This window comes from Nipponia nippon, unplaced genomic scaffold (assembly GCF_047370975.1).
Source record: "Nipponia nippon isolate SJK-2023a ecotype South Korea unplaced genomic scaffold, ASM4737097v1 scaffold_47, whole genome shotgun sequence".
In the NCBI taxonomy this organism is placed as follows: domain Eukaryota; kingdom Metazoa; phylum Chordata; class Aves; order Pelecaniformes; family Threskiornithidae; genus Nipponia; species Nipponia nippon.
Window position 1 is genome coordinate 952778 of NW_028262366.1, and position 14934 is coordinate 967711.

At 68.7% G+C, this 14934-nt stretch overlaps 2 protein-coding genes across 2 annotated transcripts in view; one reads left to right on the forward strand and one right to left on the reverse strand.

The window, feature by feature from the left end:
• The window catches only part of SYNGAP1 (synaptic Ras GTPase activating protein 1), a 35713-nt gene extending 31027 nt beyond the window's left edge, over positions 1-4686 (reverse strand). The window contains exons 1-3 of the mRNA XM_087729824.1: positions 4598-4686; positions 2703-2824; positions 2512-2617 (exon numbers count right to left, since the gene is read on the reverse strand). Of these exons, the coding sequence (XP_087585950.1) occupies positions 2512-2617; positions 2703-2824; positions 4598-4619 (250 nt within the window). The 5' untranslated portion in view covers positions 4620-4686. The remainder of the gene's footprint in view (positions 1-2511; positions 2618-2702; positions 2825-4597) is intronic.
• Positions 4687-8739: 4053 nt separating this feature from the next.
• CUTA (cutA divalent cation tolerance homolog) lies at positions 8740-14585 on the forward strand. Its single transcript, XM_087730091.1, has 7 exons — positions 8740-8811; positions 9954-9987; positions 10995-11227; positions 12396-12455; positions 12568-12613; positions 13388-13437; positions 14350-14585. Exons 2-7 carry the CDS (start codon positions 9970-9972, stop codon positions 14447-14449), a joined length of 507 nt encoding a protein of 168 aa, XP_087586217.1. The 5' UTR covers positions 8740-8811; positions 9954-9969; the 3' UTR covers positions 14450-14585.
• Positions 14586-14934: the final 349 nt, after the last annotated feature.

Consider the following 14934-nt stretch of genomic DNA (forward strand, 5'->3'; position numbering starts at 1 on the left):
TGGTGACGCAGGGTGGTGGCCATGGCGCTGGTGGCAGTGGCGATGGTGATGGTGGCAGCGGTGGCCGTGGTGATGGTGATGGTGGTGACAGTGGGGATGGTGGCCGTGGTGACGGTGGCGGTGGTGGCCATGGTGATGGTGACAGTGGTGATGGGGAGGTGTGACAGCGGTGACAGGGGCGATGGCGGTGGCTGTGGATGGTGACAGGGGAGGTGACAATGGTGCTGGCGGCGACGCTGGTGGCAGTTGGTGACGTTGTGGGTGATGGCAGTGGTGGCACGTGGCCGGTCCCCCCATGCCGTGATGGTACTGGTGACGCTGGTGGCAGTGGGGATGGTGACAGCGGTGGTGGTGGCAGCAATGGCGACAGTGGTGGTGGTGACAGTGGTGATGACAGTGGTGGCAACAGTGGCAGTGGTGGCAGTGGTGACAGTGGATGGTGGCAGTGGTGGCAGGGGTGACGGTGGCAGTGGGGGGTGGCAGTGGTGACGCTGGTCACGGTGACAGTGGTGGTGACAGTGGTGACAGCGGATGGTGGCAGTGATGACAGCGGCAATGGTGGCAGTGGTGGCAGCGGTGGTGGCAGTGGGGGCAGTGGTGATGGTGACAGTGGCGATGCTGGTGACGGTGGCAGTGGTGACAGTGGCGGTGGTGACCGTGACAGTGGTGGCAGGGGTGGCACGTGGCCGGTCCCCCGACTGCTGGTGGCAGTGGTGGTGACAGTGGCGGTGGTGGCAGTGGTGATGGTGGCAGTGGTGACGGTGACAGTGGTGACGGTGGCAGTGGTGGCAGTGGGGATGGTGGCAGTGGTGACGGTGACAGTGGCAGTGGCGGTGGTGGCAGTGGTGACAGTGGCAGTGGTGACAGCGGCGGTGGTGGCAGTGGATGGTGGCAGTGGTGACGGTGACAGTGGCAGTGGTGGCAGTGGTGACGGTGGTGACAGTGGGTGGTGGCAGTGGTGACGGTGGTGACAGTGGCAGTGGTGACAGGGGCAGCGGTGGCAGCGCTGGTGGCAGTGGTGACGGTGACAGCGGCGGTGGTGACAGTGGTGGTGGTGGCAGTGGATGGTGGCAGTGGTGACGGTGACAGCGGCGGTGGTGGCAGTGGATGGTGGCAGTGGTGACGGTGGTGGCAATGGTGATGGTGACAGTGGCAGTGGTGGCAGTGGTGACAGCGGCGGTGGTGACAGTGGCGGCAGTGGCAGTGGATGGTGGCAGTGGTGACGGTGACAGTGGTAGTGGTGACAGTGACAGTGGCAGTGGCGGTGGTGGCGGTGGTGGCAGTGGTGACGGTGACAGCGGCGGTGGTGACAGTGGTGGTGGTGGCAGTGGATGGTGGCAGTGGTGACGGTGACAGCGGCAGTGGTGACAGTGACAGTGGCAGTGGCGGTGGTGACAGTGGTGGTGGTGGCAGTGGATGGTGGCAGTGGTGACGGTGACAGTGGCAGTGGTGACAGTGACAGTGGCAGTGGCGGTGGTGGCGGTGGTGGCAGTGGTGACAGTGACAGCGGCGGTGGTGACAGTGGCGGCGGTGGCAGTGGATGGTGGCAGTGGTGACGGTGACAGTGGTAGTGGTGACAGTGACAGTGGCAGTGGCGGCAGTGGATGGTGGCAGTGGTGACGGTGACAGCGGCGGTGGTGTCAGTGGATGGTGGCAGTGGTGACGGTGACAGTGGCAGTGGCGGCGGGGGTGGCGCACGCGCGTGCCCCCCCCCCCGCGCTGTCGCCGTCGCCATGGCGACGCTTCGGAGCCCAACTTCGCCGGGGACCGAAATTGGCTTTTTTTAAAATGCCGGGAGGAAGCGGGGGAGGGGCGGGGGGGGGGGGAGGGGCGCCGCCGTGTCCCCCCGTGTCCCCAGCCCCCCACCCCGGGACCACCCACGGTGGGGGGAGGGGACGCCCAACATCTGGGGCCTAGGGGTGGGGGAGGGGACCCCAACATCTGGGTCGGGGGGGGGGGAGAGGATGGAGGGGAGGGGTCTGGGGTGGGGGAGGGGAGGGGGACCCCAACATCTGGGGCCTGGGGGGTGGGGGGAGGGGATGGAGGGGAGGGGGTCTGGGGGTGGGGGAGGGGGAGGGGGACCCCCACTTCTGGGTCCTGGGGGGGAGGGGAGGGGACCCCCACATCTGGGTCCGGGGGGGGGAGGGGATGGAGGGGAGGGGTCTGGGGGTGGGGGAGGGGACCCCAACATCTGGGTCTGGGGGGGGGAGGGGTCTGGGGGTGGGGACCCCAACATCTGGGTCTTGGGGGGGGGGGGGGAGGGGGAGGGGAGAGGTCAAGGCCCCGGATGCCTGGGGGGAGGGGTGGGGGGGGGGGTAGGACCAACCGCCTCCCCTCGCCGGGGGGTTCCCCTAGCAACGGTTGCCGAGCAGCCATGCGTGCCTCCAGTGAGCATTATGGGATGGCTCCCAAGCTTTTTTTGGGGGGGGGGGAAGGATGCTGAGCTCCCCCCTCCCCCCCCCCCCCCAAAAACAAAATGGGGGGGGGCCCCCCCCCCCCCCCCCCCGGTACCGTGCTCGGGGTGGGCGCCCCCCTCCCCCGGGACGCTGACGGTTCGCCGCAGCAGTTTGCTCCGGCACGGTTCGCTCCGGCGATCCCGGATAAGCAACGGATGGATCTAAGAGGAGGAGGATGGTGGGGGGGGGGTCACAAAAAAAAATTGAGGCCCCCCCCCCCCAATTTGCCCCTCCCCCCCCCCTCACCTCCTCCTCATCCAGCATCAGCAGCTGATTCCCGGAGATGATGCAGAAGCGGGGGTTCCAGGGCGGCCGCTCGTAGGGTGCCGGGGCGTAGGGCCCGCGGGCCAGGGGGGCTCCTCGCACATCTGGGGGGGGGGGGGGGGGGGGCCACCACTGGATGACCCTTCCTCCCCCCCCCCCCCGTACCCTTTTCCCCTCCCCCCCCCCCCCCAATATCCCACCCATGGGTGCTGGGTGCCCGCATCCCGGCGTTGCTCCGGCAACGGCGGGGGAGGGGGGGTGGGGGGGTGGGGGGGGTCCCCACCCGCTCGCTTGGGTCCCCTCTTGGGTGCCCGGGTGCCTTCGGCCTCCCACGCCGGAGGATGAGGAAGGCCCGGATGGTTTTTTTTTTTTTTTTTTGGGGGGGGGGGTGTCCCAAAATGGGGGGGGTGGGGGATGGGTAAGGCCCCAACTGGCCCCCCTCCCCCTCCCCTCCCCTCCCCCCTCGTGGGCCACCCCCGCGGGGAGTGGGTGGCCAAGGCCCCGCGGCCTTCGGCCTCCCCCGCCGAGGATGAGGAGGCCAAGGAGGCCCCGGGTGCCCCCCTCCCCGCCCCCGCCCCCGGCCCCGTTTCTGAACTGGGTCAGGTTGGGCCCCGGGGAACCGGGGCACTGGGATCGACTGGGACCGGCATCGCTGGGTACCAGTATCCCCCAGTAGCAGCATCCTCCCCCGGTACCGGCATCCCCCAGTACCGGCGTCGCCCCAGTAACAGCATCCCCCAGTAACAACATCCCCCGGCACCAGTATCCCCCAGTACCAGTATCCCCAGTACCGGCATCCCCCAGTACCAGCATCCTCCCCCGGTACCAGTACCAACCAGTACCAGCATCCCTCACTACCAGCATCCCCCAGTACCAGCATCCTCCCCCGGTACCAGTATCAACCAGTACCAGCATCCCTCAGTACCAGCATCCCCCAGTACCAGCATCCTCCCCCGGTACCAGTACCAACCAGTACCAGCATCCCTCACTACCAGCATCCCCCAGTACCAGCATCCTCCCCCGGTACCAGCAACAACCAGTACCAGCATCCCCCAGCACCAGTATCCCCCTGCTACTGGCATCACTGGCTACCAGCATCCCCCAGTACTGGCATCTCCCCAGTACCACCAACCCCCTGGTACCAGTATCCCCCAGTACCAGTAGCAGCATCCTCCCTCGGTACTGGTATCACTGGGTACCGGCATCCCCCAGTACCAGTATCCCCCAGTACCAGTATCACTGGGTACCAGTAACCCCCAGTACTGGTATCACTGGGTACTGGTATCACTGGATACCAGTAGCCCCCAGTACCGGTATCACTGGATACCAGTAGCCCCTGGTACCGGTATCACTGGGTACCAGTAGCCCCTAGTACCAGTATCACTGGATACCAGTATCCCCCGGTACCGGTATCACTGGGTACCAGTAGCCCCTGGTACTGGTATCACTGGGTACCAGTAGCCCCCGGTACCGGTATCACTGGATACCAGTAGCCCCCAGTACCGGTATCACTGGGTACCGGTATCACTGGATACCAGTAGCCCCCAGTACCGGTATCACCGGGTACCGGTATCCCCCAGTACCGGCACCACCGGGTCCCGGTGCCAGCATCCCCCAGTCCCGTTCCCATTCCCATTCCCATCGCTCCCGACCCCACCCCTCCCCCCCCCCCCAAAAAAAAAACCCTCCCGGTACCGGTTGCGGGGCCGCACCGGTTCCCCCCCCTCCCGTTCCCCCCCACCCCCGGTTCCCCCCCCTCCGGTTCCTCCCACCCCCGGTTCCCCCCCTCCCGTTCCCCCCATTCCCGTCCCCCCCCCCCCCCCCGGTGCCCCCCCCCCGGTGCCCCCCCCCCCCCGGTGCCCCCCCGGTGCCGGTACCTCGGAAGGGGACATAGGACATGGTTCCTCCGCCGTTCGCTTCCCCCGGGCGCCGGCACGGGCGGCGCGGGGGACCCAGGCGGGAGGGGGAGGGGCCCGGGAGGAGGAGGAGGAGGGGGGGGCGGGGAGGAGGGCGGGCCCAGGCGGGGGGGGGGGGGGGACGGGACGCAGGCGTCGGGGGAGGGGACGAGGGAGGGAGGGGGAGGGGCCCGGGGGGAGGGGGGGGGCGGGGACTTTAGGGCCCGCACCGGCGACAGCGGCGACAGCGGCGACAGCAGCGGCACCAGTGGCACCAGTGGCTGCAGCGACAGCAGTGGCACCAGTGGCACCAGCGGCACCAGCGGCACCAGTGGCTGCAGCGACAGCAGTGGCACCAGTGATACCAGCAACACCAGTGGCACCAGTGGCACCAGTGATACCAGCGGCACCAGCGGCACCAGCGGCACCAGTGGCACCAGTGGCACCAGTGACAGCGGGGACAGCAGCAGCACCAGTGACACCAGTGGCACCAGCGGCACCAGTGGCTGCAGCGACAGCAGTGGCACCAGTGATACCGGTGACACCAGTGGCACCAGTGGCTGCAATGACAGCAGCGGCACCAGTGACACCAGTGGCACCAGTGACAGCAGCGGCACCAGTGGCACCAGTGGCTGCAGCGACAGCAGTGGCACCAGTGGCACCAGCGGCACCAGTGGCACCAGTGGCTGCAGCGACACCAGTGGCACCAGTGATACCGGTGACACCAGTGGCACCAGTGGCTGCAATGACAGCAGCGGCACCAGTGACACCAGTGGCACCAGTGGCACCAGTGATACCAGCGGCACCAGCGGCACCAGTGGCTGCAGTGACAGCAGTGGCACCAGTGATACCGGTGACAACAGTGGCACCAGTGGCTGCAATGACAGCAGCGGCACCAGTGACACCAGTGGCACCAGTGACAGCAGCGGCACCAGTGGCACCAGTGGCTGCAGCGACAGCAGTGGCACCAGTGATACCAGCAACACCAGTGGCACCAGTGGCACCAGTGATACCAGCGGCACCAGCGGCACCAGCGGCACCAGTGGCACCAGTGGCACCAGTGACAGCGGGGACAGCAGCAGCACCAGTGATACCGGTGACACCAGTGGCACCAGTGGCTGCAATGACAGCAGCGGCACCAGTGGCACCAGTGATACCAGTGGCACCAGCGGCACCAGTGGCACCAGTGGTACCAGTGACAGCGGGGACAGCAGCAGCACCAGTGACACCAGTGGCACCCGTGGCACCAGTGGCTGCAGCGATAGCAGTGGCACCAGTGGCACCAGCGGCACCAGTGGCTGCAGCAATAGCAGCGGCACCAGTGGCACCAGTGGCACCAGTGACAGCAGGGACAGCAGCGGCACCAGTGACACCAGCGGCACCAGTGGCACCAGCGGCACCAGTGGCTGCAGCAATAGCAGCGGCACCAGTGGCACCAGTGGCTGCAGTGACAGCAGCGGCACCAGTGGCACCAGTGATACCAGAGACACCAGTGGCACCAGTGGCACCGTGATACCAGCAACACCAGTGGCACCAGTGGCTGCAATGAAGCAGCGGCACCAGTGACACCAGTGGCACCAATGGCAGCAGTGGCACCAGCAGCACCAGTGGCACCAGTGACACCAGCAATAGCAGCAGCAGCAGTGGCACCAGTGGCACCAATAGCACCAGTGATACCAGCGATAGCAGCGACACCAGTGGCTCCAGTGACACCAGTGGCACCAGTAACACCAGTGGCACCAGGGCACCAGTGACAGCAGCGGCACCAGTGCTACCAGTGACACCAGTGGCACCAGTGATAGCAGTGACAGGAGCGACACCAGTGGCACCAGTGGCACATCCCAGTGGCACGGTGGTCCCCACTGTCCCAGCTCTATCCCAGTGCCCCCAGCGTCCCACCATCCCATCCCAGCGTCTCCCAGTTGCTCCCAGAGCTCCCAGTGCCCTCTCCCAGGGCCTGCCAGTGTCCCCAGTGTCCTTGTACCAGAGCCTCCAGTGCCCCCAGTGCCTCCCAGTGTCCCCCAGCTCCCCCAGTGCTCCCAGTGTCCCCATCCCAGTGCTCCCAGTAACCCCAGTCCCCACTCCCAGTGTCTCCAGTGCTCCCAATCCTCTAATCCCAGTGCTCCCAATGCCCCAAGTGTCCCCAGAGTCTCTATCCCAGTGCTCCCAGTGCCACCGGTGTCCCCATCCCAGTGCTCCCAGTGCTTCCAGTACCCCCCTAGTGTCCCACCATCCCATCCCAGTGCCTCCCAGTGTCCCCAGTGTCGCCATTCCAGTACTCCCAGTGTCCCCGAGTGTCCCCTGGGTCCCCAGGGTCCTTATCCCAGTGCTCCCAGTGCTCCCAGTGCCACCAGTGTCCCCATCCCAGTGCTCCCAGCACTTCCAGTATCCCCCCAGTGTCCCACCATCCCATCCCAGTGCCTCCCACTGGCTCCCAGAGCTCCCAGTGTCCCCATCCCAGTCCTCCCAGTGCTCCTACGCTCGGCCCTCCCAGTAGCTCCCAGTTCACACTGGGGTGAGCGTGCAAGGGGTGGGGGTGCAGAGGGCGAGTGTGCGCAGGAGTGTGAGTGTGCACGGGGCGAGTGTGAGTGTGCGCAGGGCTGTGAGTGTGCGTGGGGTGAGTGTGAGTGTGCGCGGGGCGAGTGTGAGTGTGCACAGGGTGTGAGTGTGCGCGGGGGTGTGAGTGTGCGCGGGGTGAGTGTGAGTGTGCGCGGGGGTGTGAGTGTGCGCGGGGTGTGAGTGTGCGCGGGGTGAGTGTGAGTGTGCGCAGGGGTGTGAGTGTGCGCGGGGTGTGAGTGTGCGCGGGGTGAGTATGAGTGCAGGAGTGAGTGTGAGTGTGCGCGGGGGTGTGAGTGTGCGCGGGGGTGTGAGTGTGCGCGGGGTGTGAGTGTGCGCGGGGTGAGTGTGAGTGCAGGGGTGAGTGTGAGTGTGCGCGGGGGTGTGAGTGTGCGTGGGGCGAGTGTGAGTGCACGGAGTGAGTGTGAGTGTGCACAGAGTGAGTGTGAGTGTGTGCAGGGTGTGAGTGTGCACAGGGTGTGAGTGTGCGTGGGGGTGTGAGTGTGTGCGGGGTGAATGTGAGTGTGCGTGGGGCGAGTGTGAGTGTGCGCGGGGGTGTGAGTGTGAGTGCACGGAGTGAGTGTGAGTGTGCACAGAGTGAGCGTGTGGGGCGAGTGTGAGTGTGCGCAGGGGTGTGAGTGTGCGGGGGTGTGAGTGTGAGTGTGCGCAGAATGAGTGTGAGTGCATGGGGCGAGTGTGAGTGTGCATGGACTGAGTGTGAGTGTGTGTGGGGCGAGTGTGAGTGCAGGGGTGAGTGTGCACAGCATCAACGTGAGTGTGCACAGGGGTGTGAGTGTGCGCGGGGCGAGTGTGAGCGTGTGCGGGGTGTGAGTGTGCGTGGGGTGAGTTTAAGTGTGCACGGGGCGAGTGTGAGTGTGCGCGGAGTGAGTGTGCGGGATGAGCGCGCACAGCATCGAACTGAGTGTGCACGGAGTGAGCGTGAGTGTGCGCAGGGGTGTGAGTGTGCGCAGGGCGAGTGTGAGTGTGCGCAGGGGTGTGAGTGTGAGCGGGGTGTGAGTGTGCGCAGGGGTGTGAGTGTGCGTGGGGTGAGTGTGAGTGTGTGCAGGGGTGTGAGTGTGCACGGGGCGAATGTGAGTGTGCGCAGGGTGTGAGTGTGAGTCTGTGTGGGGTGTGAGTGTGCGCGGGGTGTGAGTGTGCGCGGGGTGTGAGTGTGAGTGTGCGCGGGGTGAGTGTGAGTGTGAGTGTGCGCAGGGTTTGAGTGTGCGCGGGGCGAGTGTGAGTGTGCGTGGGGGTGTGAGTGTGAGTGTGCGCGCGCTGCCGGCGCCTCACCCCCACCCTCACCCTCGCACTCCCCCACCCCCTCCCCCCCCCCCGCCCCTCCCCCACCTCCCCGGGACCCCTCCCCCACCCCCTCCCCCTCCTCAAATTCCCCCTCCCCCCACCCCCGGCACCCCTCCCCCCCCCCGACCCCTCCCCACCCCGTGACCCCTCCCCCGCCCTCCCCCCCCTCCCGCCCCCGACCCCTCCCCCCCCCGGCCCGCTTCCGGCCGCGCGCTGACGCGGCGGGGAGGGGGCGGGGCCGCGGTGACGCGGCGGGGAGGGGGGGCGGGGCGCGGGGGTGGGGGCGGGGCCGGCTGGGTCACGTGGGGGCGGCGGCCGAGCGGCGGCTGCGGCGGCGGGTACGGGGGGGGGGGCGGGGTATGGGGGGCGATAGAGGGGGCAGGGGCGCGATAGAGGGGGCTGGGGGGCGATATATGGGGCGGGGGGCGATATATGGGGCTGGGGGGCACTATAGGGGCCTGGGGGGTCAATATAGGGGGCTGGGGGGCGATATAGGGGGCTGGGTGCGATATAGGGGGCAGGGGGCGATATAGGGGGCTGGGGGGCTCGATATAGGGGGTGGGGGACGATATATGGGACCGGGGGGCTGTATATGGGGCTGGGGGGGACACTATAGGGGGCTGGGGGGGTGATATATGGGGTTGGGGGGTGATATATGGGGCTGGGGGGGCCGTATATGGGGCTGGGGGGCGGTATATGGGGCTGGGGGGGCCGTATATGGGGCTGGGGGGGCGGTATATGGGGCTGGGGGGCCGTATATGGGGCTGGGGGGCGGTATAGGGGGCCGGGGGCAGTAGAGGGGGTTGGGGGGCTGCTGATGGGGCTGGGGGGGGCAATAAGGGGGGCGGGGGGCTGTACAGGGGGGTGGGGGGCAGCTTGGGGGGCTGGGGGGCAGCCGTGGGGCAGCCCCGGGGCCGTGGGGCAGGGGTGGGGGTGGTGGGGCAGTGGGGGCTATGGGGCAGCCGTGGGGCAGCCGTGGGGGCTATGGGGCAGCCCCGGTGCCGTGGGGCAGCTGTGGGGGCTATGGGGCAGTGGGGGCAATGGGGCAGCCGTGGGGGCCGTGGGGCAGTGGGGGCTATGGGGCAGTGGGGGCCGTGGGGCAGCCCCGGTGCTGTGGGGCAGGCGTGGGGGCCATGGGGCAGTGGGGGCAACGGGGCAGCCGTGGAGGCCGTGGGGCAGCCGTGGGGGCTATGGGGCAGTGGGGGCCATGGGGCAGCCGTGGGGGCCGTGGGGCAGCCCCAGGGCCGTGGGGCAGGCGTGGGGGCTATGGGGCAGTGGGGGCCATGGGGCAGCCGTGGGGGCCGTGGGGCAGCCCCAGTGCCGTGGGGCAGGCGTGGGGGCTATGGGGCAGTGGGGGCAATGGGGCAGCCGTGGGGGCCGTGGGGCAGCCCCGGTGCCGTGGGGCAGGGGTGGGGCCGTGATGCCGTGGGGCAGCCGTGGGGCAGGGGGGGTCCCCTGACGGCGCCGGCTCTCCCGACAGGCGGGGACGGCGCCCCATGAAGGTGGCCTGGGGGGTGAGTAGCCCCCCCCCCCCCGCGGGGCTGTCGTGACAGGGGGAGGGCATATCACGACAGAGGGGGGAATGTCACGACAGTGGGGGGCGTCGCAGCGCGACGGGCACGGTGGCGTGGGGCTGGGTGTCGCGACACGGCGGGTGTTGCGACGTGGTGGCTATCGCGACGTGGTGGCTGTCGCGTCAGCAAAGCCAGGTGTCGCAGCGTGCCGGGGCGTTGCGACACGGTGGGTGTCGCGGTGCTGTGGCTGGGTATCGCGACATGGCAGATATCACAACGTGGGGCCAGGGCTGGGTATCGCGACGTGCTGGGTGTCACGGCATGGTGGGTATCGTGACAGCGTGGGTATTGTGGTGCCATAGCCAGGTATCGTGACGTGGTAGGCCGGGTATCATGACACGGTGGGTATTGCGGCGCCGTGGGTGGGTATCGTGACATACAGGAGCTATTGTGACGTAGCGGGTACGGTGATGCTGCGGTCAGGAGGTATTGCAGCGCCGTGGCTGGGTGTCGCGACATGGTGGGTATCGCGACATGCCAGGCCTTGCAGCACTACCGCCAGGTGTCTTGGTGCTGCGGGCTGGTATCGTGACGTGCTGGGTATCGCGATGTGCTGGGATTCGTGACATCCCGGTGCCACGACCAGCTGTCGCGACGCGCCAGATATCGCGACGTGCCGGCCTGCGCAGCGCCCTTCCTGGCTCTCGCGACGCTCTGGCTGTCACGACGCGCCAGGTCGCCCGGCGCCGTTGCCAGGCAGCGCGGCGCGCTGGCTATCGCGACATGCTGGGTTATCACCGCAACATGGCGGCTGCCGCGGCCCGCTGGTGATCGCGACGCGGCGGGGGGGGGGGGGGGGGGCGCGCGACACGGTGGTATCGCGATAGGGCGGGTTACCGTGAGGCGGGGCAGCGTGATGCAGTGAGGTAGCGTGACGGGGCGGGGTATCGCGACGTGGGTATCACGACATGGGTATCGCGACGGGGCGGGCGGCGCTGTCCCCGCAGGTGCTGGCGCTGGCGCTGGTGACGGTGACGCCGCTGCTGCAGGCGTTGGGGCGGCGGCTGCTCTCCATGGCCTCCGGCCCCCGCGACCCCCGCGACTCCCGCGACCCCGCTGACCCCGCTGACCCCAACGCCCCCGCTGACCCCGCTGACCCCGCTGACCCCTACGTCCCCGGCAGCCTCTGCGCCGCCTTCGTCACCTGCCCCAACGAGAGGGTGGCCAAGGAGCTGGCGCGGTGGGGACACGGGGGTGACACGGCGGGGTGACACGAGGGGGTGACTGACACGGGGGTGACACTGGGGGATGGGGGCGTGACATGGGGGGGACACGGGGTGACATGGGGGGGATGGGAGGGACGGGGGTGACACGGGGCTGGGTGACGGGGGGACGGGGGGGTGACACTGGGGAGGACGGGGGTGACACGGCGGGGTGACACTGGGTGATGGGGGGACGGGGGTGACACGGGGCGGGGTGACACTGGGTGATGGGGGGACGGGGGTGGTGGGGGTGGGTGACATGGGGGAGGATGGGGGGATGACACGGGGCTGGGTGACACTGGGTGACAGGCAGGGGTGATGGGGGAGTGACACCGGGTGACATGGGGGGACGGGGGGTGACGTGGGGCTGGGTGACATGGGGGTGACGGGGTGACATGGGGGTGATGGGGTGGGTGACAGGGGGGTGACAGGGGAGAGTGACACAGGGTGACATGGGGGGACGGGGGGGTGACAGGGGGCTGGGTGACACTGGGTGACAGGCAGGGGTGACGGGGGATGACACTGGGTGACATGGGGGGACAGGGGTGGTGGGGGTGGGTGACAGGGGGGTGACACGGGGCGGGGTAACACTGGGTGACAGGCAGGGGGGACGGGGATGGTGGGGGTGGGTGACAGGGGTGACACGGGGGTGACGCGGGGACGGGTGACACTGGGTGACAGGCAGGGGTGACGGGGTGACACTGGGTGACATGGGAGGACAGGGGTGATGGGGTGGGTGACAGGGGTGACACGGGGGTGATGCGGGGCCGGGTGACACTGGGTGACAGGCAGGGGTGATGGGGTGACACTGGGTGACATGGGAGGACAGGGGTGATGGGGTGGGTGACAGGGGTGACGTGGGGGTGACGCGGGGCCGGGTGACACTGGGTGACAGGCAGGGGTGACGGGGTGACACTGGGTGACATGGGAGGACAGGGGTGATGGGGTGGGTGACAGGGGTGACGCGGGGGTGACGCGGGGCCGGGTGACACTGGGTGACAGGCAGGGGTGACGGGGGGTGACAGGGGGCTGGGTGACGGGGGGTGACGGCGGTGGGTGACACGGGGTGACGGGGGGGGGGGTGGGGTGTGTGACAGGGGGGTGACACAGGGTGACAGGGGGGTGACCCGGCCCCGGCCCGCGCAGGGCGATGGTGGAGCGGCGGCTGGCGGCCTGCGTCAACGTCCTGCCCCACGTCACCTCCATGTGAGTGGGGACACGGGGACACGGGGGGGGGGGACACATGGGGACACGGGGGGGACATGGGGACATGGGGGGGGGGACACCAGGCCCCCCTCACCCCCTCCCCCCCCCCCAGCTACGAGTGGAAAGGGAAGGTGGAGGAGGACAGCGAGGTCCTGCTGGTGAGCACCCGGCGTCCCCACGGTGTCCCCGATGTCCCCACCCTGTCCCCGGTGTCCCCAGGGGGTCCCCAGTGTCCCCACAGCATCCTCAGGGTGTCCCCAGGGGGTCCCTGATGTCCCCAAGTGTCCCCATGCTGATCCCAATGTCCCCAGGGTGTCCCCACGGGGTCCTCACGGTGTCCCCACACTGTCCCCAGGGGGTCCCCAGTGTCCCCAGGGTGTCCCCACGCTGTCCCCAGGGGGTCCCTGATGTCCCCATGGGGTCCCCATGATGTCCCCAGGGGGTCCCTGGTGTCCCCACGCTGATCCCTGATGTCCCCACAATGTCCCCATGGTGTCCTCGATGTCCCCATGATGTCCCCGATGTCCCCACGCTGTCCCCACAGCGTCCCCATGATGTCCCCAGGGTGTCCCTGATGTCCCCAAGTGTCCCCACACTGTCCCCCCCAGTGTCCTTGATGTCCCCATGGTGTCCCCACGGTGTCCCTGATGTCCCCAAGCGTCCCCACGCTGTCCCTGATGTCCCCGGGGTGTCCCCACGCTGTCCCCCCAGTGTCCCTGATGTCCCCACGCTGTCCCCAGGGGGTCCCTGACGTCCCCACCATCTCCGCGGTGTCCCCACACCGTCCCCAAGGTGTCCCCGGGGTGTCCCTGAGGTCCCCAGTGTCCCCCCCAGTGTCCCCACGGTGTCCCCAGGGTGTCCCCGATGTCCCCAGGGTGTCCCCGGGGTGTCCCCGATGTCCCCAACGTCCCCGATGTCCCCTCTCCCCCCAGATGATCAAGACGCGCAGCTCCAGGATCCCGGCGCTGGCTGAGTTCGTGCGGTGAGAGCGGGGGGTGACGCGGTGACACCGGGGGGTGACACGGGGGGTGACGCGGTGACACGGGCAGGGGGTGACACCGGGGGGGTGATGGGGTGACACTGGGGGGTGACGCGGTGACACGGGGGGTGACGCGGGGGGTGACACGGGGGTGACACCGGGGGGTGATGGGGTGACACTGGGGGGTGACATGGGGTGACAGAGTGACACTGGGGCGTGACGTGGGGGGACGACATGATGACACCGGGGGTGACGGGGTGACACCGGGGGTGACGGGGTGACACCGGGGGTGACACCAGGGAGGGTGACAAGGTGACACAGGGGGATTGATAGGGTGACACCAGGGGGTGACACTAGGAGGTGACACGGGGGGGGTGACAGGGTGACATGGGAGGTGACGCGGGGGGTGCCACCGGGGGGTGACACAGGGGGTGACACGGTGATGCAGGGGGGTGCTGGGGGGTGACATGGGGGGGTAACAGGGTGACACGGGGGGTGACACCGGGGGGTGACGTGGGGGTGATGTGGTGACACGGGGGGTGACGGGGTGACAGGGTAACACCGGGGGTGATGGGGTGACACAGGTGGTGACACAGGGGGGTGATGGGGTGACAAGAGGGGGTGACGGGGTGACAAGGAGGGGTGATGGGGTGACACGGGGGGGTGATGGGGTGACACCGGGGGGTGACGGGGTGACAGGGTGACACCAGGGGGTGATGGGGTGACAAGGGGGGTGACGGGGTGACACGAGGGGGTGACGGGGTGACAAGGGGGGTGATGGGGTGACACCGGGGGGTGATGGGGTGACAGGGTGATACCAGGGGGTGATGGGGTGACACGGGGGGGTGACGGGGTGACAAAGGGGGGGTGACGGGGGGGTGCCCCGCCCCCCTGACCCCGCCCCACCCCTCCCAGGGCCGCGCACCCCTACGAGGTGGCCGAGGTGGTGGCCGTGCCGGTGGCCCAGGGCAACCCCCCCTACCTGCGCTGGGTGCGCGACAGCGTCCCCCCCTGAGCCCCCCAAAACGGGGGGGGGGGACCCCCAAAATGGGGGAGGGGGACCCCAAAACTGGGGGACCCTAAAGATGGGGGGACGACAACAAAGAGGGGGGGGGGACCGCGAAAATGGGTGGGGGGACCCCAAATCTGGGGGGGGCCCCCCCGAAATGGGTGGGGGGACCCCAAAAAATGGGAGGGGGACCCCAAAGGGGGGGGGGGCACCCCCGAAATGGGCGGGGGGGACCCCAAATCTGGGGGGCAAACGGGAATTGGGGGGGGGGGGTGTCCCCAAATTGGGGGAGGGGTCCCATAAGTTGAGGGGGGGGGGCACAAAAATGGGGGGGGACCCCGGCTTGGGGGGGGGGGGCATAGTTGGGGGGGGGGGGGTGTTTTTGGGGGCGGGGCTTATTTGTGGGGCAGGGCTTATTTGTGGGGGCGGGGTTTACTGAGGGGTGGGGCTTATTTGAGGGGCGGGGCTTGTGGGGGCGGGGCTTATTCCCC